This window comes from Equus quagga, chromosome 7 (genome assembly GCF_021613505.1).
Source record: "Equus quagga isolate Etosha38 chromosome 7, UCLA_HA_Equagga_1.0, whole genome shotgun sequence".
NCBI classification, from domain to species: domain Eukaryota; kingdom Metazoa; phylum Chordata; class Mammalia; order Perissodactyla; family Equidae; genus Equus; species Equus quagga.
Genome location: NC_060273.1, coordinates 93,051,256 through 93,075,607, shown reverse-complemented (window position 1 = coordinate 93,075,607; position 24,352 = coordinate 93,051,256). Strand labels below are relative to the sequence as shown.

At 40.5% G+C, this 24,352-nt stretch overlaps 1 protein-coding gene across 4 annotated transcripts in view; it reads left to right on the top strand.

Annotated features, from left to right (window-relative positions):
* The window catches only part of SNCAIP (synuclein alpha interacting protein), a 138,452-nt gene extending 114,424 nt beyond the window's left edge, over positions 1-24,028 (top strand). For 3 of the 4 annotated variants that reach the window (XM_046665281.1, XM_046665282.1, XM_046665283.1), the window contains exons 7-12: positions 1,075-1,200; positions 5,017-5,186; positions 10,112-10,204; positions 10,793-11,861; positions 13,151-13,221; positions 23,430-24,028. In XM_046665281.1, the coding sequence (XP_046521237.1) occupies positions 1,075-1,200; positions 5,017-5,186; positions 10,112-10,204; positions 10,793-11,861; positions 13,151-13,221; positions 23,430-23,514 (1,614 nt within the window). In that variant the 3' untranslated portion in view covers positions 23,515-24,028. The remainder of the gene's footprint in view (positions 1-1,074; positions 1,201-5,016; positions 5,187-10,111; positions 10,205-10,792; positions 11,862-13,150; positions 13,222-23,429) is intronic. The other variant, XM_046665284.1, reaches the window with a different exon arrangement.
* Positions 24,029-24,352: the final 324 nt, after the last annotated feature.

Sequence of the window (24,352 nt, the reverse complement as noted above, 5' to 3'; positions counted from 1 at the left end):
AAAGGAGTTGGCTGTTTTCATCTAACATTCCTTTAGCAGATTAGTTGGCATGTTAAGAAGGTGAAGGCAAATTTAATCCAGAAAAGTATAAAAGTTCATGACCAGTCCGAGCAAATAACTGGAAAAAAAAATCCTTTAAAAGGCTAAGAAGAGGTTCAACCCTATTTCAAACGCATGATCTTCTTTTTAAATGTCAAATTCCACCCACTAAACTTCATGCTGCTGTTTTTACCACTCTCATATTTTTTTAACATTATATTTAATTCTTCTATTTTAAAACAGTGAAATCCCATCCCCCTGCCTTCTCCAGGGGCCAAACATAACATGAAAATACCACAAAAGACTCAGTGGGTAAAATGCGAACAGATTATGACAACACACAGTGAATGCTCTGGGTCTTTGCTTTTGGAAGATTATGTTCAGAACTTTGGGTGCCCTCCCTCTAACACGGGAGAAGAGAAAGCTTTACCTTTAAAACACCACCCCCATTTGGTCAGAAAAATCAAGAGGGTCCTGGTTTTATTTCAGTGACATTATCTTATATTTGGTAACTTAAGGTGATGCCTCTTTTTATAAGCCTGTTGATTGCAGGAGTTGTGGAATTAGGATGGCATGACTGAAACATTACAAACTTAAAAGTAGAAGCTAATTTATCCCAATAGTGCGAGGTGTTATAACATTCCTGAAGCCTACAGACAGTGTAACAAAGTAGCAAAAACATTGCCTTGGAATCAAAAGACTTGGATTCTGGTTCTAACTCAGGATCTGTCTAGCTGTGTGACTTTGAGGAGGTACTCAAACTTTCGGTGAGTCAATTTTCATCTATAGAATACGTAAGTAATAAGAGCATTTCTGAGGTAACTTCCTGCCCTTAAAATGCTCTGAGTGTTCCTCTTTCATTGGCTTCAGTCTGAGATTCATGGATTTTCAGTTCATGCTGAATGGGAATTTTCTCTTGATGTGGTAAGCTTGGTTACATCTAAGCTGAAATGTTGGAGTTTTGTTTTCCTCTGTCTTTACGTTAGACTTCTCTACATGATATTCCATTAACTTTAACTGTCTTTGTGTTTATAGGAAAAGATTCTTCTGTGGCTTCTTCAGTTTATGCAAGAACAGGGCATCTCGCTGGATGAAGTGGACCAGGATGGCAACAGCGCTGTTCATGTAGCCTCACAGCATGGCTACCTCGGGTGCATACAGGTATACAAGCCTTGCTTCTTTGAAGAGAGAAATGAGTTTATTAAGTAATAAAACAAAAAAAATGGAAATTTTGTTCACTGGGAGAATGTCTGAATTAAATCAGCTTTTTTTTATTATGGTAGACAATAAGGAATTATATTATTATATTTGCATTTCCAGAAATCCACGCAGACAGAGGCATAAATAGCCCTACAAGTTTTTCCTTGAATGTCACAGGGTGTTGAAAGGGCCTATTCCTGCTTTCTCAGCATTACTCTAAGATCCCAATGCTGAGAACAATAGATATTAAGTACCCCCATGTTCTCCAGACAGCAGGAAACCACCAGACTGACATCTCTCAGTTTCTCAAATGGAAGACCATTCTTGCTATCATTAGCATGCTTCTCATTCCAGGTGTATGAAAAACAGAACAGATTTTTCAAGAATGGATTAGAAGAAGTCTTTGGAGTAGGGCATAGTAGGCTAGAGAGAGAGTACTGTGGGTTTCTTCCTTTCTCTGTAGGAAGGCTGAGCTTCTCTAATGCATTCAAAATGCTCACAATTGATTACATGGAGGCCTTAGATATTGATCGCTTCAGCCCTTGGGCAGGTTGGGCAGGGCCTTGGTTGGCCAGCCACTCCACCCACCAGCCTCAGGTGGCCTCATCCTTTTAGCCCAACATGCCTTACAAATATTATCAAGTTCTATGTGTGCAATGATGTAAAAAGGTTGGAAAGCAGAGCCCAGGAGAGGGGAGGGAGGTTCTTTCCCTTGCCCCAAGCCACCTGAGGGGGCACTCCAAGGGGGCTACCTAGAGTACGTGGGGTTCATTCCTATAAGAAGAGTCTGCATCTCATCCCTCAGCTGAACGCAGAGCTTCGTGAGGCTGAGCCAAAGCCATTGCCGCCGTCATAACAGCACGGGGTGGGAGAGCACAGTGAGGGGCCCCAGAAGTTTGGGGCACATGTGAATGTAAAGATTGGATAGACCTTTTCACCTAGAAAAATTTTGAAACCCTCGTCACAAAGCAAAGAGAGAGGCTAGCCAAAGAGAAGGAGGAAGAGCAGATAAAAGAGGAGTGACAGTGTGAGGAGAGGACAGGCTTTGAACTGGAAACAAGGTTTAGATTTGGCCTGGAATTTAATTTATGAACAGAAATCGTAATTACCAGAATCAGACCAATCGCACCATTCTGATCATTGAAAATGACCCAACATCTTTGGATTTATTCCCACATCTGCCTGAGATGTGGGAAAGGGTCATTGATAACATATGGCTGAAGGCCATGATTAGAGAAAGTGCTTTTATCTCACCAAGTTCATAAAGTTCAAAATACGTTATGTGTATATAACAACTCTAGGGAAGCAGCACTCATTTTTGCTTTATTATATGTTGTTTCTTTTATTGCAAACTCAATGTGCTCATTTATTTAAGTACTTACCGACATCCTACTATGTGCTAGGTAGACCATCTGAAAGAGAAGCTGGAGCAAGTGAGACCAGTTGCTCAGGCAGGTAGAGGAGACTCAAGAAATGACAGGAGAATATATAGAAAAGCTGTGAAAGTAAAGGCAAGAAATTAACAAAACCAAAAAGCAGAGGTAATAGCAGAAAGCTCTCTAGAGTGTCTACTCGCATACAACTGTGCTCAGGAGAGCTCAGTTGACAGGAAAGATTCCAGATGTCTGAAAGTTTCCCCACTACTGTTGGCAAAGTGTGCGTCTTCTAATTTAGGGCACCAAGCTGTAAAAGGAGCAATGAGAAATTGGAGACTATAGAAAAGAGAGAAAATTGAATTATTACCAGGATCTACAGAAAGATGAAAGGAATAGAATTATTTTTTGTGGAGGAAAAATAATTGAATAAAAGCTGAAAACTTCATTTTTCCGTTTAGCAAAACACTCTATATCTAAGTCTTGAAATAAACTTTTTTTTGTTAGCTAATAAATGACTGAAAGCCAAAGAAAACCAGCTGATACTCCTAATTCTGTTTGAGATTTCTGTTATTTTTCTTTTTAATATATGAAGAGAGGTGATCTGTCCTTTCAGAGCACTCATCACTCCACTTAACACAAATGATATTTTTGGCACTAGATCCATGGATGTGGAAACTTGGATAATCTTGGAAGCGGGTCTATCCACTGGGTGTGAGATTGAAAAAAAAAAGATACAAAGAGACTGTGAGTAGAAGGCGGGGTAGCAAGGGCCTTTATGAGGTGAGGAGGGGACTGAGTATGGAAAACATTGGAAAGAAAAGTGCAGAGGCCAGAGTCAGGGGAGCAATAACAATGTGTGTACACTGAGTCTCTTGGAGAGCTAGAGGCTGAGGTGGTCTCTGTGACACTCTTGTGAGGGGGGTGGCAATGGCTTTATGGCAGATTGACCTTTCATGGTGAGTGATCATAAACCAAAAGGAAAATGAAGCTTGTTAATGACCTCTGCGTCTAAATAGTCTAGGAATTTAAAAATTACAAGTATTGCTTATGGAAAACATATTACCTCTTACTAAAATAAATGCAGAGGTCTACATTCGCATCTTGAGAGTGTCAAAGAATATGTCAGATTGTGACAGTTGATTAATATTGATGTAAGACCTTTTTGTGGAATCTAATGTCATTACAGCATAAATACAAAAGAGTTTTGATTATTTTTTAATTAATGATGGGTCAGCCATGCTCCATCAAATCTCTCTCTCTCCTCTATTAATGATATTTTGGCCAGATCCCATAACTTGCTGCTTGTTTTTGACTATTAACATTTACTCCAAATCAGTTTAAAATCTCAGTTCTTATTTCTGATTCAAAGCATTCTCCTCCTCAACCCAGGTTAGACTCAGGATTTAAGGAACTCAGCATGCAGAGTGAGGCATAATCATCTTTTTATACATCATGTTAGCACCTATTCTCCTCTTTCTTCTGGGCTCCAATGTTGGGGACAAAGAGGAGGTCCCAGAGAAAGTAATCAACTGTCTCTTTGCTTAATTGGGAAAGGTCATGGCACTCTCCCTGCAAGTTGCCATTGCTTCTTTGGCTCCCTATGGTTTGCCACTGGTGCCTTCTGTGGCAGCCTTCAGATGCTGACTCTTTGGTGGGTGTGGTGGGTGGAGTCTTCAGGGGACCATCTGGAGCCTCCCCACTGATACCTGATGTGGGAGATCTGTCCCCAACCTTATGCCCTCCTCCCCCATACAGTTCCCTCCACCTGTGTTGCACCCCACTACCTCCTGCTGCTGCAGAACCCTCTCCATTTTAGTAGGGTGATAACAAGCTCACCCCCAGCTCCCTTCGACAACGTCTGCTCAATCCACAGGTTATATCCTTGCCATGATACATGGTGGGAGTGTGGGCTGCTTCACAGCCTCTGCCATGTCATTTCTCTCCAGTTCTTTTATTCCTGATTGGGTAGACTCAGCAAGAGATCAAGTGTGCTGCCCAAGCAAATAGAAACAGGTAAACAAAATTCCACTCTCCCCTTCTTACAGGCACCCCCAACTTTATAAACCCCCCACGGAAAGAAACAAAGCATCTCACCCAGACACTGCTCCCTCAGGACAGCAGCAGGCTCCTCCCCTTCCTAGTCTCCTTCTGAGGCTGGGTGGGATTGTCAGTAGTTGGACTGGTTCTGCCACGTCTTTGTAGGCCCTGAAGGGAAGTGTCTGATACCAACTGCTGAAAGCTCACAGAGCCTCTCTTTCGTATGGGCTCTCACCCACCCCTGGCTCTACTACCTGGGTTAGGAATAACAGGAAAAGTTCCATTCAACCTTCTGTTGCAGTCATTAAAAAGTAAAATTTAGAGAGAGCTCTTGATACAATCACGTCTCTGCATCTTCTGACAGACCTTGGTTGAATATGGAGCAAATGTCACCATGCAGAACCACGTGGGAGAAAAGCCCTCCCAGAGCGCCGAGCGCCATGGGCACACCCTGTGCTCCCGGTACCTGGTGGTGGTGGAGACCTGCATGTCACTGGCCTCTCAAGTGGTGAAGCTAACCAAGCAGCTAAAGGAGTAAGTGGCATATTCGTTCCATGAGAACAAAGTCATAGTTGTACTGAGGTTTCAGCCAAGTGCTTTGGTAAGCTCCCCTCACACCAGTTGTTTGGGGAATTCCTAGAAGCCTCCTCATCTTCTTTTATTCCTCCATCCCAAGTCCTCAAGGCCGGAGTTCACACTGGAGATGCCGTCTCTGCAGAGGCAAATGAGATTTAAACAAAAAAAGGCCAAGCAAGCTTCCTAAGCAGGGAATTTAAGCCTGGTGGACAAGGAGAGAGAGCCTCTCTCTGTGTTCACATCTCAGGGCCAGATGACATAGCAGGGCATGGAAAGCAGACACGGGCATCACCCCGAACTTCTGTTCTTAATATTCTAGTAAATCATAAAGAGCACGAGAGAGTGAAAAAGGCTGCTTTTCCAGTGAGATGGCCAGTTTTCCACTTTTCTCCAAAAGAAAAATTAATATTTTGGAAATTACATACAGATAACCTGGTAACCATCACCAGCAAATTTATTGTAAAAATTGAGCAGACAATTCATGAATCCTCAGAATCTAAAATAGTGCTCAGTCAGCATGATATTGCTTAAAGCACTCTATGTCTAGTGAAAGTCAGTTCTTTTCTTGATGAGGTTATTAAACTGGCGCACATTACCTAGCTGGATGTCAGGGAAGCATTTCTGGGAGGTTGTCATGATATGCTTGAAGAAAGGGGGCCAACAGAGAGGCCATCAGGTAAGTCTCCAGTGGGTTGAAGGATTAAGAAGCTGACGTCCAGCTGAAGGGACCCTGGTCAGCCCTTGGAAAATATACCAATCAAATTACAACTGCCATGGTGGGGAGGGATCACTAAAAATGGGAATCAGTATTCCAAGTAATGTTAACAGATTAGGAGGATAAACCTTAAACATTAAATTTTAGAGGAAAAATATAAAGTCTTTAAGTTATAAAAAATATTGTTTTTTTCCTGAATACAGCTCATTTGGAAAAAGACCTAGGGTGGGTGGGAGGCCTTAACTGATTGTAAATGTAATTCACACAACAATATGACAAGACCTTGGACCCTTGGCTCTTCTCCCAGCTTGGGGAAACCTCCTTTCTCTCTCTACTTTCCCTCTTGCCTTAGAGGCACAGTCTCTGCACCCCTCTGGCCCTCCCCCTCGCAGTACCTAGAATACTCTTTTTAATGAGTTTAGGCTTTTACTAGAAAATTTTTTTTTTAATTTAAAAATTCAAGAGAGTACCTCCAAGCATCCTCCTCCCAGTTGCAGAAAACTCCCCTGGGGCAGGTAAGCTAGGTGAGTTTGAAGGGCTGGATGGAATTGAAGGGAAAATGCACACAAACTCATAACTCAGTAAGTTCTCTTTCCACAGCAAACATACTTGTAGACGTGTCTTTATGTACATATATAGGTATTTCTAAAAATAAGTTCCTAGAAAGGGAATTGCTAGAACAAAGGGCACGTGTATTTAAAATGTGGTTAGATGTTCCCCAATATCCTTCCAAAAATGTTGTACCAATGTCCACCCCCCCGGTAGCATATGGATATATGCATCAAGAGGAACTTTAAAATGATCCAATAGACAGTTTTTTCTGAAGGTTCATACTTAGAGAAAAGATCACAAAACATTCTCCTCAGTCTCCATACCGTGGAGTCTGAGAAGCTTTCGTGATCTATGATAGCTGTTTTATTGGTGAACTGTTCAAGGTCAGCGTCTTGGCTGCTCTCTCTGTTGATGATCCTGAGACAAAATACACATGTATGCTAATAGACTGCAGTTCTTCCATTGTCTCTAAAGCTGAACGCTGTAGACAGTTGCAGTTAGGCCAATGACCAGATAAAATATGAGAGGTTACATTGTAGACCCTAGTCGTTTACTTACTGTGTGCCTCAGTAAGGTTGGCAAAACTAGACATGAACATAGAAATCCGCTGCCTACTGTCACAGTACACTGTACCTTTCATGCTCCAGGGCTCCAGTAACATAGAAAGGTGCAGGAGGAAGAATGGAAAACATGAGTTTTTCCAGTCTAAAATTCTGAGTGGGAGATAGTCTTGAGTGCCTTATTTTACTAGAATACCTTGACCAACTCCTTATAGTTAATAAACATAGTTACTGTTTAGAAATGACAGCCTTTAGTTCTGTTGAAGTCCTAGTCTACAACCCTAGGTATTATGGGTTGAATTGTGCTCCCCCCAAAAAATATGTTGGAGTCCTAACCTCTAGTATCTCAGAATGTGACCTTATTTGGAGATAGGGTTTTTACCAAAGTAATCAAGTAAAAATGAGGTCATTAGGCTTGGCCCTAACCCAGTATGACTGGTGTCCTAATAAAAGGGGAAGATTTGGACTCAGAGACAGACACACAGAGAGAGAACACCATGTGAACAGAAAGGCAGAGATCAGGGTTCTATGTCTACAAGTCAAAGAGCGCCAAAGATTGCCAACAAACCACCAAATGCTAGGAGGGAAGCGTGGAACAGATTCTCCCTCACAGCCCTCAGAAGGAACCAACCCTTCCAACACCTTGACCTCGGACTTCTAACCTCCAGGACTGAGAAAATAAATTTCTGTTGTTTGAGCACCCACTTTGTGGCCCTTTGTTACAGCAGCCCTAGCAAACTAATACACTAGGCATATGCTCTTATATTTTCATGTGTTTTATATATTCTTATTTCACATGCTCATGTATTGTAATTAAAGTTGATTAGTCCCTTCTGAGGGTTTCTTTAGAATCTGGAGAATAGAGTCTTTTTTTCCTCCATTCATATGTGGGATTTCAGTCATCAGTCAACCCAATTGCCCTCAAATAGTTTTCTCGATCGTGTCATAATTCACTTTGACACCTAATAAACCCCTTAAAAGCAGACCATAATCTTTCTTCATCCATTTGAGCTCCTCACTAAGTATTTTTCTTAAAAATTTGACATGCAATACCAACTTGCAAAGTGGTAAAAGTAGAATGCTCTTCTGTATTTTTGTTTTTTATTCTTTCTTTAAACCAGAGTCAGCAAACTATAGACTATGGGCCAGATCCAGCCGACCATCTGTTTTTGTAAATAAAGTTTATTGGAACACAGCCACACACTATCATTTACATATTTTGCAGGGCTGATTTCATGCTACAAAAGCAGAGCTGAGTAGTTATGACAGAGACTGCATGGCTCACGAGCCTAAAATATTTACTATCTGACCCCTCCTGAAAAAGTGTGCAGTCTCCCGCTATAGACAATTCAACTTTCAATAGGTGAGTCTGGCAGAATAAGATGAGATCACAGACCTCTGTCTTGGGGATGAAATGTTAGGACTGAGACTGATCACTTCTGAGAAAAACAAAGAGAGTGCTTAGGGCTGATGGAAGAGTACTGTCTGAATCCGACCTCACAAGATTATTCTTAGGCAGCCGACAGTTGTTGAGTACATGCAGTGACACTTGGCAAGGAGAACACTGGACTTCTTCAAGCCAATATTGAAGATTCGGCAGTCATTTTAAGAACACTTGTAACTCATTCATTTAGTTCCATGTCCTGGCTCGTGAGAGCTGCTACCACTTTTGATGCTAATTGTATTCGTTTTCTATTCCTGTAACGAATTATCACACACTTAGTGGCATAAAACAATACAAGTTTATCTTACATTTCTGCAGTTCAGAAAGCCAGAATGGCCATCTCCAAACTAAAATCAGGCTCCACAGGCTACGTTCCTTTCTGGAGGCTGTAGAATGAGAGTCGGCTTCCTGCTCATTTGAGTTATTTGCAGAATCAGTTCCTTGAAGTTGTAGGACCGAGGTCCCAGTGTTTCTTGCTGGGGGTCAGCTGAGGGTCATGGCCAGCTCCTAGAGGCCATTGCATTCCTTGGCTCACAGCCCCTTCTTCCATCTTCAAAGCCAACAGCAGCAGGTGGAGTCCTTCTCGCACTTGTCTCTCTGACCTCCTATGCTCCTCCTCGTCACTATTAGAGACTCATGTGATTAGATTGGACCCACCCCAGTATCCAGGATAACCTTCCTGTTTTTGACATCAACTGATAGGCAATCTTAATTCCCTCTGAACCTTAATTCCCTTTGCCATGTGAGGTAACATATTCACCCCTCCAGGGATTAGGATGTGATGGGCATCTCTGAGGGGCACCGCACTAATACTACAGAGTTCGGGAAATACTGCCTTTTCCTATAAAGTCAGAATCAGTTTGATTTACTTTTTTCAAGGTTTATAATAGTATGTGTTTTCTAAGCAGATTTCACTTTCTGTAACCTGTGGCTTTTAACCTATTTTCTTAACTTTAAAGCACATTCTGGTACACATGTTTTTATGCCCAGAGTAAATTGAGTGTTGCCATATATTGTTTTCCCTTTATATAGGAAAATACCAAGTTATTTAATTGTTTTTACCCAACATGGAAATAGTTTGTCTGTTTTGTTTCATTTTGTTTTTTTCTGATTGCTAAATTAATACAATTACTTTAAAAATTCAAACAATTTAGAAAGAGTAAATAACATTTTGGAGTATATCCTTCAAGATTTTTTTCTATTGAGGTGTATGTGTATCTCTCTCTGTCTCTCTCTGTCTCTCTCTCTCTCTCTCTCTATATATATATACACACATGTATATGTATATTAGGGAAACTTCTATGTCATAAATATTCAAATATATTAGCATTTTTAATAACTGCCTTCATAGAAATAATTATAAATTATTTACTCATTCTTATTGATGAGCATTTAGGTTACTTACAGGTTTTCTCTAATGTGAATAATAAACATCCTTTTGGATACTTTTGATTGTATCCTGAGGAAAATTTCTGAACTGTAAGGATGAAGATTATGCACATTAGTCAAGCTTTTGGATTTATTGCAACTTAGCATGAAAAAACGGATACCTACTAATTTATAGTAGTAGCCATGTATCAGAGAACTCATCTGTTTTGGTCTTTTTTCCCAGACAGACAATGGAACGTGTCACACTGCAGAACCAGCTCCAACAACTTCTAGAAGCCCAGAAATCAGAGGGCAAGTCACTCCTTTCTTCACCCAGGTAATACCAGGAGCATCAGTGGTTGGAGTTATTAAGAATCTTTAATCTCTGAGCCTTCTTTGGGACTTCCTTTTTATTTCTTTAAAGAATATGACAACAGAAAACATTTTATTTTTATAAAGAGGAATAAAAATGAGATGTCATAGGAAAAAGACACTGGACTTAGGGTCAGAAGACCTGAGTTTATCTGTGGTGCTATCATTTCTTCATTCCATGACTATAAAAAAGTCACTTACTCTTTCAGTCTTTTGTTTATTCATCTCTGAAATGGGAATAAGGATAAGTAGGTTCATAAGGTTGTTGAGGATGGGATTAATTGAGAAAATATGTGCAAAATTGATATTTAAACAGTAAACCATAGACAAATTTAGTAGTCATAGAATAAGGTATGAGGCATACTATACTTTGGTTATGGCTACCGCTATGGAGTATTTGGAAACTGCTTTGAATAGACATTAAGTGATTATTCTTATTCCAATCTTACTGACTTTTAAGTGATTAGTGGCAGTAAAGGCCATACAATGACTTATGACCGAGTCATTTTAACCCAATGGGAAATCTCTCATGTGTCCTTCATCCTCTTTTCAGTTCACCATCCTCTCCAGCTTCCAGAAAGTCCCAGTGGAAATCCCCAGATGCAGATGATGAGTCTTTAGCCAAAAGCAAACCAGGAGTCCAAGAGGGGATTCAGGTTCTTGGAAGTGTGTCAGCATCCAGCCGGGCTAGGGCCAAAGCAAAAGATGAAGATTCTGATAAAATCCTACGCCAGTTACTGGGAAAAGATATCTCAGAGAATGTCTGTGCCCAGGAAAAGCTGTCCTTGGAATTCCAAGATGCTCAGGCTTCCTCTAGAAATTCAAAGAAGATTCCTCTGGAGAAGAGAGAACTGAAGTTAGCCAGGCTGAGGCAGCTGATGCAGCGGTCACTGAGTGAGTCCGACACAGACTCCAACAACTCTGAAGACCCCAAGAGCACACCTGTGAGAAAGGCTGAAAGGCCCAGGCCACAGCCCATTGTGGAAAGTGTGGAGAGTATGGACAGCGCAGAAAGCCTACACTTGATGATAAAGAAACACACCTTGGCATCAGGACGCAGGTTTCCATTTGGTATCAAGGCCTCCAAATCTCTGGATGGCCATAGCCCATCTCCCACCTCAGAGAGCAGTGAACCAGACTTGGAATCCCACTGTCCAGGCTCAGGGACTACTCCCCCAAACCAGCCATCTGGAGACTCCACTCAGCCCAGCCCTGACAGCACTGCTGCCCAGAAAGTGGCCACGAGTCCCAAGAGTGCCCTCAAGTCTCCATCTTCCAAGCGCCGGACATCTCAGAACTTGAAACTCAGAGTTACCTTTGAGGAGCCTGTGGTGCAGATGGAGCAAACTAGCCTTGAACTAAATGGAGAGAAAGACAGAGATAAGGGCAGGACCTTTCAGCGGACCTCCACAAGTAGTGAATCAGGGGATCAACTGAAAAGGCCTTTTGGAACCTTCCGATCCATTATGGAGACACTAAGTGGCAACCAAAACAATAATAATAACTATCAGGCAGCCAACCAGCTGAAGACCTCCACATTGCCCTTAACCTCACTTGGAAGGAAGACAACAGATGCCAAGGGAAATCCCACGAGCTCTGCTAGCAAAGGAAAGAATAAGGCAGTGAGTGTTCTTTCGAGAATATCCATTTTTTTCTTTTGAATTAATTATGTTGTTCCTAACACTACAGATTGATGATCTTTGCCACCTTGAGGGAATCCCCAGAAAAATTCCAAAGGGAAGCACGGAAAGCCAAATTCGTGTGTTTCTAATGAGATCTGTCACTTTAGAGTACATACCCTTTGCTCTTCCTTTGGAAAATACTCTAAGAGAAAAAGATTGAATAAATCACAGGAGATTATCTTCTGGTCCCTAAACTTCCCTAAATAATTTGATCCTGGAGTATTAGGAATCCTAGACTGGGAAGCCTTTCTACGAGATTAGACTACTGACCAATGTGAAATCAGGCCCTTCCTTGGCACTGATTCTGCCTCAGGAAGAGTTTGTTCTCCTCATGTGACTGGATAGCTTATTCTCAAGCCCAATTAAATAGCACGTAAATAGAAACTCTATTTCTAAAGACTTAACTACTCAACTTTGGAATGACCTTTGAAATGAATACTCCACAGGGACCTCCACATCGGCGTTTTATGAGGCAGGCCCCTAAGTGTTGATCAGGAAGTTATAACAGTCTGAAGTGCTTGCTAGTACACAGGGGATGGCAGAGTGTGCCATGAACTACATTTTATAATTGCTTTTATTGGAAAACCATGCACTATAATCTGGTTTAAGTCCAGTGAATAAGAGATATGAACACCTTTTTAAGCAATGTTTCCTGCATGTTCTGTGCATGCCGTGCCATCAAAAAATGGTGTAGCAGCCAAAATGTGAAACTCTCTGAAAATGGAAGGACCTAGAATATCCATCGTGCAATCTAGAGAGTCACAACCTACATAATTTATTATTTGCTATAAAGTAAAACCCCATTAGAGTGAGGTCTAAGAACTGTCCAAATTCTTTTCGTGACACCAAAATCAAGTTTTAGTTAATATCTCTCTAATTAATTGAACACCAATTTTAATCATATATTTTTTCCACCGTGAATTGTCTTTGTTATAAAGGACTTTATCATGTATTTGTTTCAGCCAGAAAAGTCACACTTGTGCCCCAAACACCAGATCCTTTGGGTTAAATATGTCCAAAGTTACATTGTTCAAATAAAACTTTTCCAAGTAACTGAATGGATTCTCTCGTTCAGAAGTAGAAGAATTATGTCAGCAGTTCTCCATGCTCCTTAAAGGGTATACGAAGCTTCTGTCCTCTGTCTCCTGCATGCCTCCTGTTTATTGAGACCTGTGCATGTGCTGAGCTTGTTGCATGTTTTCAGATGACTCTTAATTGCACCTCTTTAGGAGATGTACAGCAGCTGCATCAATCTTTCCTCTAACCCGCTGATTGAAGAGCATCTGCGTAACTCTGCACGGTACGTGGTGCCAGGGGATGCATTGCGCGGCAGTCCCATGCCTTCGCTTTGAATTGCATGACCTTTTAAATTATGGTCCTGGAGCACCTTTGGCACGGGCCGAAACCAAGGAAGAAGAAAACCACAACTCTTCTCCCAAAGAGAAGCAGGCAGACTTGTAACTGGGCCTTAGAAAGGGAGCAAGCGCCCAGTTGGAGGGGCTTTATTCCAGCAGCAGAGGGCAGAGGAATCTACTCCACTCACATATTGTGTTTCCCAGTTGATTTTGGCTTTCAGTCTTTGTTTAGTGGAGTCAAGTACCAAGTAAGTATAGAAAGTAAATTTCCTGTCCTGGGAGAATGAGTCAACCATGATCAGAATCAGAACTTTGAAAGAGAGCTGAGGTTTTATTTCATTGCTGATTATAGAGTGGAAGCTCCTTTCATCACCATTCTGTTGCCCTTGGGAGAAGCAAGGCCCTGCCATTCTGAAATTGCTCTAGCTGAGCATTTGGAACCACAATGCCAGTCAATGAGCCAATCTAGGTGTGCCCACCAATAAAACAAGGGTCTTCCTCAAAGGAAATGTTTACGATTCAAAACGCATGGACTATGTACTTAAAAACATCCTCTTCAAGGTCCCCAGTGATTCAGGCACTCCTTGGGCAAAGTCCTGCAGCGTGGCTTTCTTTCATCCCTCAGTAATATATATAACTCCCTGATAAAGCAGGAAACAGGGGAGGAGTAAAAAGAAAGCAGTCAAGGGAGAGTTAATGCAGTCAGTGCCTCTTGACTGGTTTATTTCAGAAGAGTTAAACCCTCAAACCCATTTTAAAAGGAGACTATCGCTTTTAAATCATTTAAATTAAATTACATTAAATTTATGTTAATCATTTAAATTAAAAGAAAAACATGACACACCTTTCAGCATTCTTCCAAAATCCTCCAAAATACTTGTGTGAATGTGTGTATGTGCATATATACAATTATACACACACAAATATGGGTGTATTTGCTGTCGGTATGAATTTTAGTTCAGAATACTAAGGTGCAAGAAATGTCACTCTCCTTTCTTTTCCCCTCTAAGTCAGATTTAATCTGCTCCAGGTCTCTATTCAGGCTAGAGGAAAAGAAAATCTCAGTCATTTTAGTGGGTGCCCCCAGGGGTCTTGTTAATTGAATAAGTTGAAGGAAGCACCTTGGAGCTTCGGTATTTACTGGTCACCAGTGTTCTGCTTGGGTCAGGCTCACGTGTGGCCTAAGTCTGGGCAGCTTCTGGCCACACTGGAGCAGGAAACCTTGGCTAGTGCTGAGACCCCAGTGCATGAGGTGGGAAAGAAATAGAAAAAAATCCCCATTCACTTCCCAGACATTGGTCTTGGCACACTTCTGATTCTCCCAACCTGTCTTCCCCACCCCCATACCCTTCTTTGTCCCCATCTTAGGTTGGATGTGTCTTCTGGTGCCTGGAAAATTCTGCATTTGTCCCTAAACAGAAGTCACCAATGACACCCTGAGGGAGAGAAACACAAAGACTTGGCAAACTCTTTGGGAGGGGAAGGAGAATGAATACCTCTCATTTCTTCCAGGCTCCTCCAGCACCTGGAAACAGGACAATTAGTATCACAGTAGATTCTCCTGCCAAAAATATTTCATCCTGTCTTTTTACAAGCAAGAGAACAAAGCTGAACAATTTACTATAATAGGGTTATCAAAATCAGAGCACAAAAGGAGGTTATGGAGATATCTGACACTAGATTAACACCTACCTACTCAGTTTAAGGAACAGTCCTTCTGAAGGCTCAGTTTCAAACCCATCAAATTCACTGGCTTTACATATTAACAGAGTTTGATTTCAGTGATAAACAGAATCCCAAAACTAAAAATATTGAGCGTATTTAAATAGCATCCTGACCCCTTCCCCTCCCTACCTTATAAATTAACTTATACTTCATCTTGGTTTTAGTTTGCCATGTGTTCCATAGAAAATGAAAACCCACTCATTTGTTCATGCTAGCAAGGGGGCAGGAGGGAGGGTCTCTCTGATTCACTCATAATCACACAGAGGCAGGGAGAGCCAGCCCAGTTCACTCCTCAGATGAAGAAAGGATGGATATCTCTAGGTGAAATAAAGGTTCCTCAGAGAAATTAAAACTAGCATGGGGATGTGGGCATGAGAAACACCTAATTGACTCTAGTGCCTATTCATTTTGCCTGTGGGACCCATAGAAAGAGCATCCCATAGAAAGATGCAAGAAAGAAAGGAACTCAAGTGTTCATCTGTCAGTGATGCCTTCAAATCTTGGCCCAAGAATTTGCTTGATGGCAACATGGCTCCTCTCGGATAGCAGGGATCATACAACTTTGGAAACCAACGGCAGTCATTGGGTTGGAGTTGGTTCCAAACCTTATGCCACTGAATGGCCCTATCAGGACAGCCCTTGGAGAAAGAGTGGGGCAGTGGACCCTCATTCCAGGCATACGTTGGAATCACATTTTAGTTTCTAAGAAATTTTTATTTTTCCTGGTAAAGGAAAAATAGGGGCAATAAATACAACATTTTAAAGAATGTTAGCCCTGTGAGGGGGTTCTCTTTGCTATTTGTTTTTCTAAATTGGTCATAGCTTGATAGCAAAGAATCTAAATTTCTTTTCAATGCCCTTTAAAATTAGATTCACCTCTATTACTTTGAACAGCTTTCCCAGTGTCTTTCAACTGCAGAGGATGACTTTGTCTATAACAAGCAGATTTATCTTTACGTTTTCTTATAAAAGACAAGTTGGTTTTGAGTTATTACAACTCCAAGAGAATGTTTGCAATTACTTGTCTGGAAATGCCAATGAGAGATTCATTTCCCAGAGTTTAAGTCTATCTGAGATCTGTAACACATGAAGTGAGTACTAGTTCCGGTTACTGACAAAGGGCATTGACCCTTGGCCACCACCAGTCACACCCTCTCTGACCACAGGGGCACTGGGACCTAATGAGTTAGCATCAGGAAACCCCTAATCCCAGCACCAGCATGAGAGTAAACTCCTTAAAAAGACATTAAGCAATAAACACCATTAATGTGAGTTTTACTGCCAAGGAATTAGTCACACTGGGAATATACATCCAGAGCCAAGAGCTAGTATCAAATATTTTGCATAGATGTCAAGGTTGTTCAACAAACACTTTAAAGAGAGGGGTATGTTTGGCTGAGGTGATGTCAGGCTATGGCAGTGGTCATCTGCTGTGTCCAATAGGAAGAGTTCAGGGTACCTCCCCGCCATTACCAACACACAGACACACACATTTCTGTCCTTATTGTCAGGACATGATACTAAACAGAAAAATGAGCAAAGATGTGGAAGACATTGGGAAAGGAGAGGTGAGGTCCTGGCTGAAAACTGTGCCAAGCAGAGCGTACCCCCAGGCCCAGTGAACAGCATTTCCAGGGTCATGATGGAAACATTCAGTCAGCACAAAAAGGGAATCGCTGATGCTGCTGACCAAATACATCCTTGCCATAATTTCTCTGGGTATAATAAAATAACCACATTTTAATTTTGTCTTAAATTTTCGACCTTAAAGTATTTCTTTTTAGCCCATGTGTTTTTTAAGGCTTCTTGAGGGACTAATCATATAATTACTCAGTCATAGGTGTATTACCAAGCTATTGAGAATACGATGAATGCATAATTCTACAGTGAACCCCCTAAAGCAGACCGAATCTTACCAATGTAACAGTTCGGAAAAGTTTGTTAAAGTGCTAATACTAAACGGGTATTTAATAACACTACAGACATTAGAGTTTCTGCTCAAAAACTATGGTTTCAAGTTCTAAGCCCCGATCTGAAGTGTGTTTTTCTGTGTTTTCATTTCTTATATACTAGCTCAGGGGTCCAGAGCCAATCAGTCAGGAGGAGTTGATACCAGGTACCTCTGCTCCAGAAATCCCTAGAGTCTATCTGGCCTCCTTCCCCTCCACACCTCCGCATGTTTCCCCAGGTCTTCAGCGCTCCCTGCACAACTCTGCACCTCCCACCTCTACCTCTGCCTCCCCAGGGTTCAAATTAGTTTCAGAGAGGAAACTCTTATTTCATACTTTAGCTTTGTCCCTATGACTTGGAGGAGAAAGGAGACCCCAATCTTGAACCATTTCTCAAATTACATGAATTAAGTGACAGGTTCTCCTTTGAAACCAGCTAGAGTTTTGCATTGTTGTTGGCTGTTGCATAGTAGCATCTTGTAGGAAAAAATGCCCATGTTATGGGAAATAGTTAAAATGATCAGATCTTTCCAGTGTCTGAGCACAACTTAGCAAACTCTTTATAAAAGCTGCCAGAGTTCCCAAGATTGATGAGAGCATGATTCACAAATGGAGGTTCTTTTCATAAGCTCCTCATACCCTCTGGAAAAAGAAAGCATATTCTGCCACAGGGAGATAGTGAAACAGAGTTTAGTATCAGAGCATGATGAGCTGAGACATAGAAAAAGCTATTGCAGCTAAGGTTCCATGTTCTGTCTTAAAGCACTGTCCTTGGAAGGCAGGAAATGAACACGTGGAACACTGATGAACTAGAGGTAGGAGGGTGCAGAGGGGAGTTCTGCCCTGGAATCCAAAATCATATCACTAGAAGTACATTCTTTCAGCATGCTAATCCTGGTTTAAGTCTAGTCACAAAACTTAAAAACAAACAGCTCCCTTCTCCCACTTCCATCTTCTTTTCCTCACTCCTCCCAGGGTCCAGTTTTGAATTGTGTAACTCCAAAGGGGACACATGTTCTATTAGTGTCATATTTACACCACACATCTGCCACCACTAGGATGTCTTTGTATGTTAAAAGAGCAGGGCCTGTCTGTGAACTTTCTTACAGCCAGAGTTTTAAAGAGGCAGCAAGTCCTTTGAGGTTTAAAAGTACCATATAGAGACTTTACCCAGACACCTTCCGGTACCTTCGCCAAGCATCCCTGCCTCAACCACAGTCATTTTGGATTTTCCTTCCCATGCTGAGAACAGTGTAGATGTATAACCTTCCTGAGCACCACATCCCTGGATCGCCAGAGCACTCATTTCAACAGTATCTTTAGCTCTAAGTTGCACATTTTGCTGTGCCGGAATAAGACCTGGTCCCTTCATTCAGCGAGATCGGAATCAAGAGAGAATTAAAAGAGGATATGGTTAAAACATAGTAAGCCCCATGAAAGGTCTAAGAATTCCATGAGAGCAATGACCATCGATGCCCCCATTTATACCCCCAGTGTCTATCTTGGTGCCTGGCACACGGTAGGGACATCATAAATGTTTGGAGAGAGGGAGAGCCAGAGAAAGGAAAAGAGGAAGAAGAGGGAAAAAGAAATAAAACAAAAAGGACTGAGTTTGTCATCCCACAGAAAGAATGATGGGCTCTGTGTAAATCTAGACCTTTGGCTTACATGTCCACAAGTCCTACCTACAGTGAGTTTCAGTTTGGGTACTTTGAGTACAAATTTCCAATCTTTGAGCCAGAATCCCATTTCTTAGTAGATGGGATTTATAGATATGCTCTCAGGAAAGCTCTGAAGGAGATCACAAAAACAGCCAAGTCTCCCTATTTTGGTTATCAGTGGAAATGTAGTGTATGCCTCTGGGCCATTTTAGACTGATCCTCTAAGTTAGTTGCTGTCTGGTCACCATGGGCTATGGAAATATGGAATCCATGCCTAGATGAGTCAGCGAGTTAAATTACTTGAAAAACTGTTATTTAAATTTAAGCCTTTTCTTCTTTCCAATTTTGGTCACTGAGAATGTGACTTCATATCCAAAAATGAAATCAAGGAGCAGCAAATTATCTGAATAATTCATGCCAGAATTACCCAAACACTTTGTTCTTTGAATACTGGTAATTCAGAACTAGGTAATTGAAGGGTCCTGGGAGGCTCGAATTATCCTGATATTCTTCAGATAAATGCCTCAGATTAACATTTTACTTGATATAGACTCAGAGCTAATCGTGCTGGGTTTTGTTGTACAGAAAGTGTTCTTTTTAGTGTTTTTGAGCACAGCACCTCTTATATTAAAGAAAAATGCTCCATCAATGTCTAAATGATAGTATCCTTAGACTACAACCTAAGCCTTCTTTTTAACTTTTATTTTTTAACTTTTATTCACTCCCTGAATCAACCACTTGCTTTTAACTTGATATTTTTTCCCTAATATTCTGTACCCCTGAATAACACGCTCATACAGATTTTCAATTTTAGATATTATCTCTATTATCTGTTGGCATCCTACTATAGAAGATAGAAATGATAGCTAACACTTATAAAGCACCTACAGTGTACCAAAGAATATTCCAGGTGCTTTATGCATATTAACTGTTTTAATCTTCAATGACACAAGATGGTAGATACTATTATTATCCACATATTGCAGATTGGAAACCAAGACACAGAGAGTTTATGTATCTTGCCCAAGATTTCACAGTAAAGATGGCAATGAATTGTGGAGCTGGGGTGTGAACTCAATCAGTCTGGTTCCAAAATCCATATTCTCAACGATGAACCAAATTTGTCCAGCTCTACTTTAGCATCCAGCTCTACCCCCCACCCCAGCACAACACACACCTCCTTCTTTTTCCCACCATCAACATAGTCATATCACTCTTTGAGGTTAAATCAGATTCAGTGTTTGTTATTAGTATCGCTATCTAAATATTAATCACAGTGGATCTGTGCAGTGTACTATATTACACTTCCTTTCTCATATAACTTTATGTTTTCCCTGGAGACAATAATTTTGATTTCTTAGTTTGCAATTCATTTCTAAACACGCTGCTGGAGACAGAAATCAGACAAAAATTCAGGTATCAGACAAAAATCAGGTATCTCTCATTTTCAGTCTGTTCCTGGAGACACCCTCTTTCCTCCTGCCCTAGTCTGGACTGCTGCTGTCTACACAGCTGTCATCCTGGAGTTTCCTATATACATCATTCTAGGATTCCTTTTGCTTACCTCCTGTGAAGAGCCCTATTTCTTGAATCTGTCTTTTCCCATTTTTTGGTTTATTCTCTTGCTTTGGTAAACACATCTTCCTAACGCTAATTTTTTTGAGACTTTACTTGTCTAAAAATATCTTCAATTTGCCCTCATATGTATTAGGAACGTTTGGCTGGGTGTAGAATTCTGGGGAGGATATTATTTTCCCTTAGAGTCTTTTAAACACATTGTTTCCTTTTCTTCTTGTTTCTGATGTGTCTGTTGAGTAGCTCCTTTCCTCTCTGATTGCTAATCCCTTGGAAGCTTTTACAATTTTTCTCCTTATCCTCAGTATTTTGATTTCTTGGTGCTTTGCCATGATTCCATTTTCATTCCTGGGGCGTGGGCACTCAGCAGTCTTTTTCAGTCTGGAAACCTATCTGCTTCAGTTCTGGGAAATGTTTTTATACAATTTCTTTGAAAATTTTCTTCCCTCCAATTTCTCTGTTCACTGTTTCTGCAAATCCTGTTACTCTCATGTTAGAAACACTGGACCAATCCTCAAATTTTCTAACTATTCTTCTGTGTTTACCCATGCTTTTGCTTTTTCTAGCTCTTTCTAGGATATTTCTGGAATGCTACCTTCCACCTTTCTACTTTTTATTTCTACTATAATAGTGCTAATTTCTACTAGCACTTCGTCAGTTTTCTCTTTCTTCCTTTTTATAGCATCATATATGCAAGACATTTAAATTTTACAATTAGTTACAAATACAAATCTATATTTTATCTTTCCTTTTTACAATAAAGGTGGCATACTATACACACAGTTTTTCTTCTTGCTTTATTTCACCTAACACCTTGCAGATCTTTATGTATAGTATAGAGAATCTTCATTCCTTTATATAGCTGTATATTATTCCATTGTATGAAGGAACTATTTTTAATCCTTCATTTTTACTGAGATTCTGGTATTTTTCTTGTTGATTTATAGCAGCTCTTTATATATTACATATTATGAAGAGTAACCCTTTGTGATATGAATTGCAAACATTTTCCCCAGTTTTTCTTTTCTTGTTGTGGTTATAATTTTTTGAAGTTCTCATCACCTGCCTAATTTATCTCTATTCACGTTGACTTCCATTTCTCTGTTTATTTTGGTCTCTGTCTTTCATAGTAGTGCTTTCCTCATATGCCTGGTGATCCCTAACTCATTCATATTTAAGAACAAGACACTAAAGCTGAGTAGAAGCTCTGGCTTTATGGATGAGGCTTGTTGAAGGGTAGATGTTGCTTCCCAGAAACTGGTGAGTACTAGGCTCTTTTCTTGGGAAACTCACTAATTGTCAGTATTTGTAGGTCTTTTCTCTTGGCCAGTTTATTTCTCAAGATAAGGATACTCCAGTCTCCTGCTAGGGCTCATAAACCTGATTGTTGGGATTCTGTGAGTCAAACTAGCAGGAGACGGGTTAAGAATTGTGTTCTATAGGGAGACTTTCACTTAATCTCATAATTTCCACATACTTCAGCTGAATTCAGAGTCTCTCTGGTTCATGCCTTCCAAACTGTAACCTCCCGTCTTCCTTCACATTGGAAAAGGAGCAGTCACCTGGCTGCATTGAGTCATGAAGGTAATCTAGGGTATGAACTGCTACTTCCAAAAATAAATTTCAAATAATCTTCCCACTTTCAGCACCCACACAGCACTCACTGTCCCTTCAGAAGTACCTGGTACTTCTAGTTCCTGTGTCTTGCAGTGCAAATCAGTTTGTTCGGGTGCCTGGCTGTAGGCTTAGATTTCTGCTCACAAAATCAATCCCACGTGTCCATCCACCTTCCCGTTTCTGAAGTATTATTGACATTTTGTCTATCATCTCCTCTCCCATTTCCCTGATTCATTTATTTCTTTACTTTCATTTTAGAGTTATTTTGTAAGAAAGGGTGATGAATATGTGTGTTTAACCCATCATGTTTAGTTGAAAGTCCCTAGAACGTCTTTTAACCAACGAGATTTTTCTTTCACTTTCTTCCCTTCCTTGCCCATGGACAACTCTCTAAAGGTCTATTCAGAGGCATAAACAAAAATAAGAATTATAACTTTCAGAGGGTGATGATGATCAAATATTTACTAGAACACTGAGAATAGACTGCATGGTCTTTGTAAGCAAGCATGATTTTGAGGCTATAAAACGAAACTTGGGGTTCTCCATCCAAATACGTTCTCATGTTCACAAGTACCATTACCAGAAACAGTTTGTTTTTGTCTGGTGTAGCAACAAGAAGGAATTTAGTAATATATAGGTTTGCTCACCCTCAGGAGATAACTCCCGTCTGGAAGATTTTATACCCAGAATGGGACTAACATCTCATAAAAATGAATGCATCTACCCAGAAGGAAATTCACTTAAAAAGCAAAACTGTTCCAAGTCTTGAGCTTGTGCTTCTTTCCATAGGCTTACTAGGTATCAAGTATTGAGGGGGAAACAGCATTGTTGTTCCTTAGTTTCTTCTTTTTCCCATAGATTTACCTACTTATGGTCTTCTAACATGCTACTACTCAGAATCACATACTCAAAGAAAAAGCATCTTCTTTAAACTATTAATATTCAATATTATCAGAAAATAAAAGGTGTTACCAGTGAATCCATGTAAACTGTAAATATCTCTTGATTTTGCTTGACCAACAGTACTGTACTTCCTGTCTTGTTTGACTTTGATAAAATTGACTGTACAATTTTGCCTGGATTCCAATCACTATGATTGAGAAATTACTTCCAGAGCAAAATTAAAAACTGTTCACTAAGTGTGTCAGGGCCAGCCGGGTGGCATAGCAGTTAAGTTCATGAGCTCCACTTCAGCGGTCCAGGGTTCACTGGTTCAGATCCCGGGCACAGACCTATGCGCCACTTATCAAGCCATGCTGTGGCAGGCATCCCACATATAAAATAGAGAAAGATGGGCACAGATGTTAGCTCAGGGCCAATCTTCCTCAGCAAAAAAAGAGGAGGATTGGTGGTGGATGTTAGCTCAGGGCTAATCTTCCCCCCCAAAAAAAGGAAAAGAAAAAAGTTGTTTACTAAGTGTGTGTTATTACATGACTGTTGCTTTTATTGTTTAAAGCGTAGTTTATACGAAAAGAGAATAATTTGCCTACTGGAATGAAGTGTTCTTCAGTGTGGTTTGTGTGAGGATAATTTCCATTTTTTGTGAGCTGTTTAGTGGTGTTATACGTCTTGTAACTTGACCATAGTTTTATCTAATTTTGGCCTTGTGGTTTCTCTTCTGCTTAGGCATAATGCCATCAATAGAAAAGTGAAGAAATCCTACAGCATAAAGCACATTGCTGAGCCAGAACCAAAAGAACTCTTCCTGTAAATCACTTTTTTTATTCTCTCTCATTGCTGCCCTTTGGACACCATTGGAAATCTCTGGATTATCCTCTATGGAAATAGAACCAGGAGAACAATGCTTCACCAGCAGAAGAACAGAATATCAGAACGCCTTAAATTTATAATAGTAGACTATATCAGACACATTTTGGGATGATATTTGTAAATATAACTTGTTTTTAAAGAGATGCTGTTTAAAAGCATGATTGGGCAAATGTATGTTTTTTAAGACTGGATTGATTCAGCCTACCCACAGGACATTTACCAAGCCACTGACTCCATTTTGTATTTCATCAATTGCATGAGTGTTTGCTAATGTTGATTGAATTTCCCTTTCCCCATAATATGGGCAGTTTTGGCTCAGCTCCTCAATGAGACCAGGTCAGTGGTATTGCTTTCGGTCAAGAGTGTTTTTTCTGTCATTTCTACTTTTGGTATAAAGGAAATAAAGCAATGTTAACAGTCACCTATAAGCTTGGGGTACCTACATTCAAATAAATCTGTGATGTTCTGATTTCTAAGGGATTTTGAGAGTATTTTGATTGCTGATATTTTATTTCAGGAACAAACTGCCCAGTTTAGCTGTTTTCCCATAGGGGTCAAATAAAACATTCTAGTTTTCATTAAGTACTAAAGGATCAGACAAGTATATAAAGTAAGTCAATTCCTTCTGTCTTCTCAAATCGCAGTGTTGACATGAGAAAATGCTAATGACAACTAAGGATTTAGCCCCTTCTTGGGTCACTTTTTTCTGCCTCTAACACATTATGAGGCCTGTCTAATCCCTTTAGGAGACAGTGTGGAGCCTGAGTTCATAACAGCCC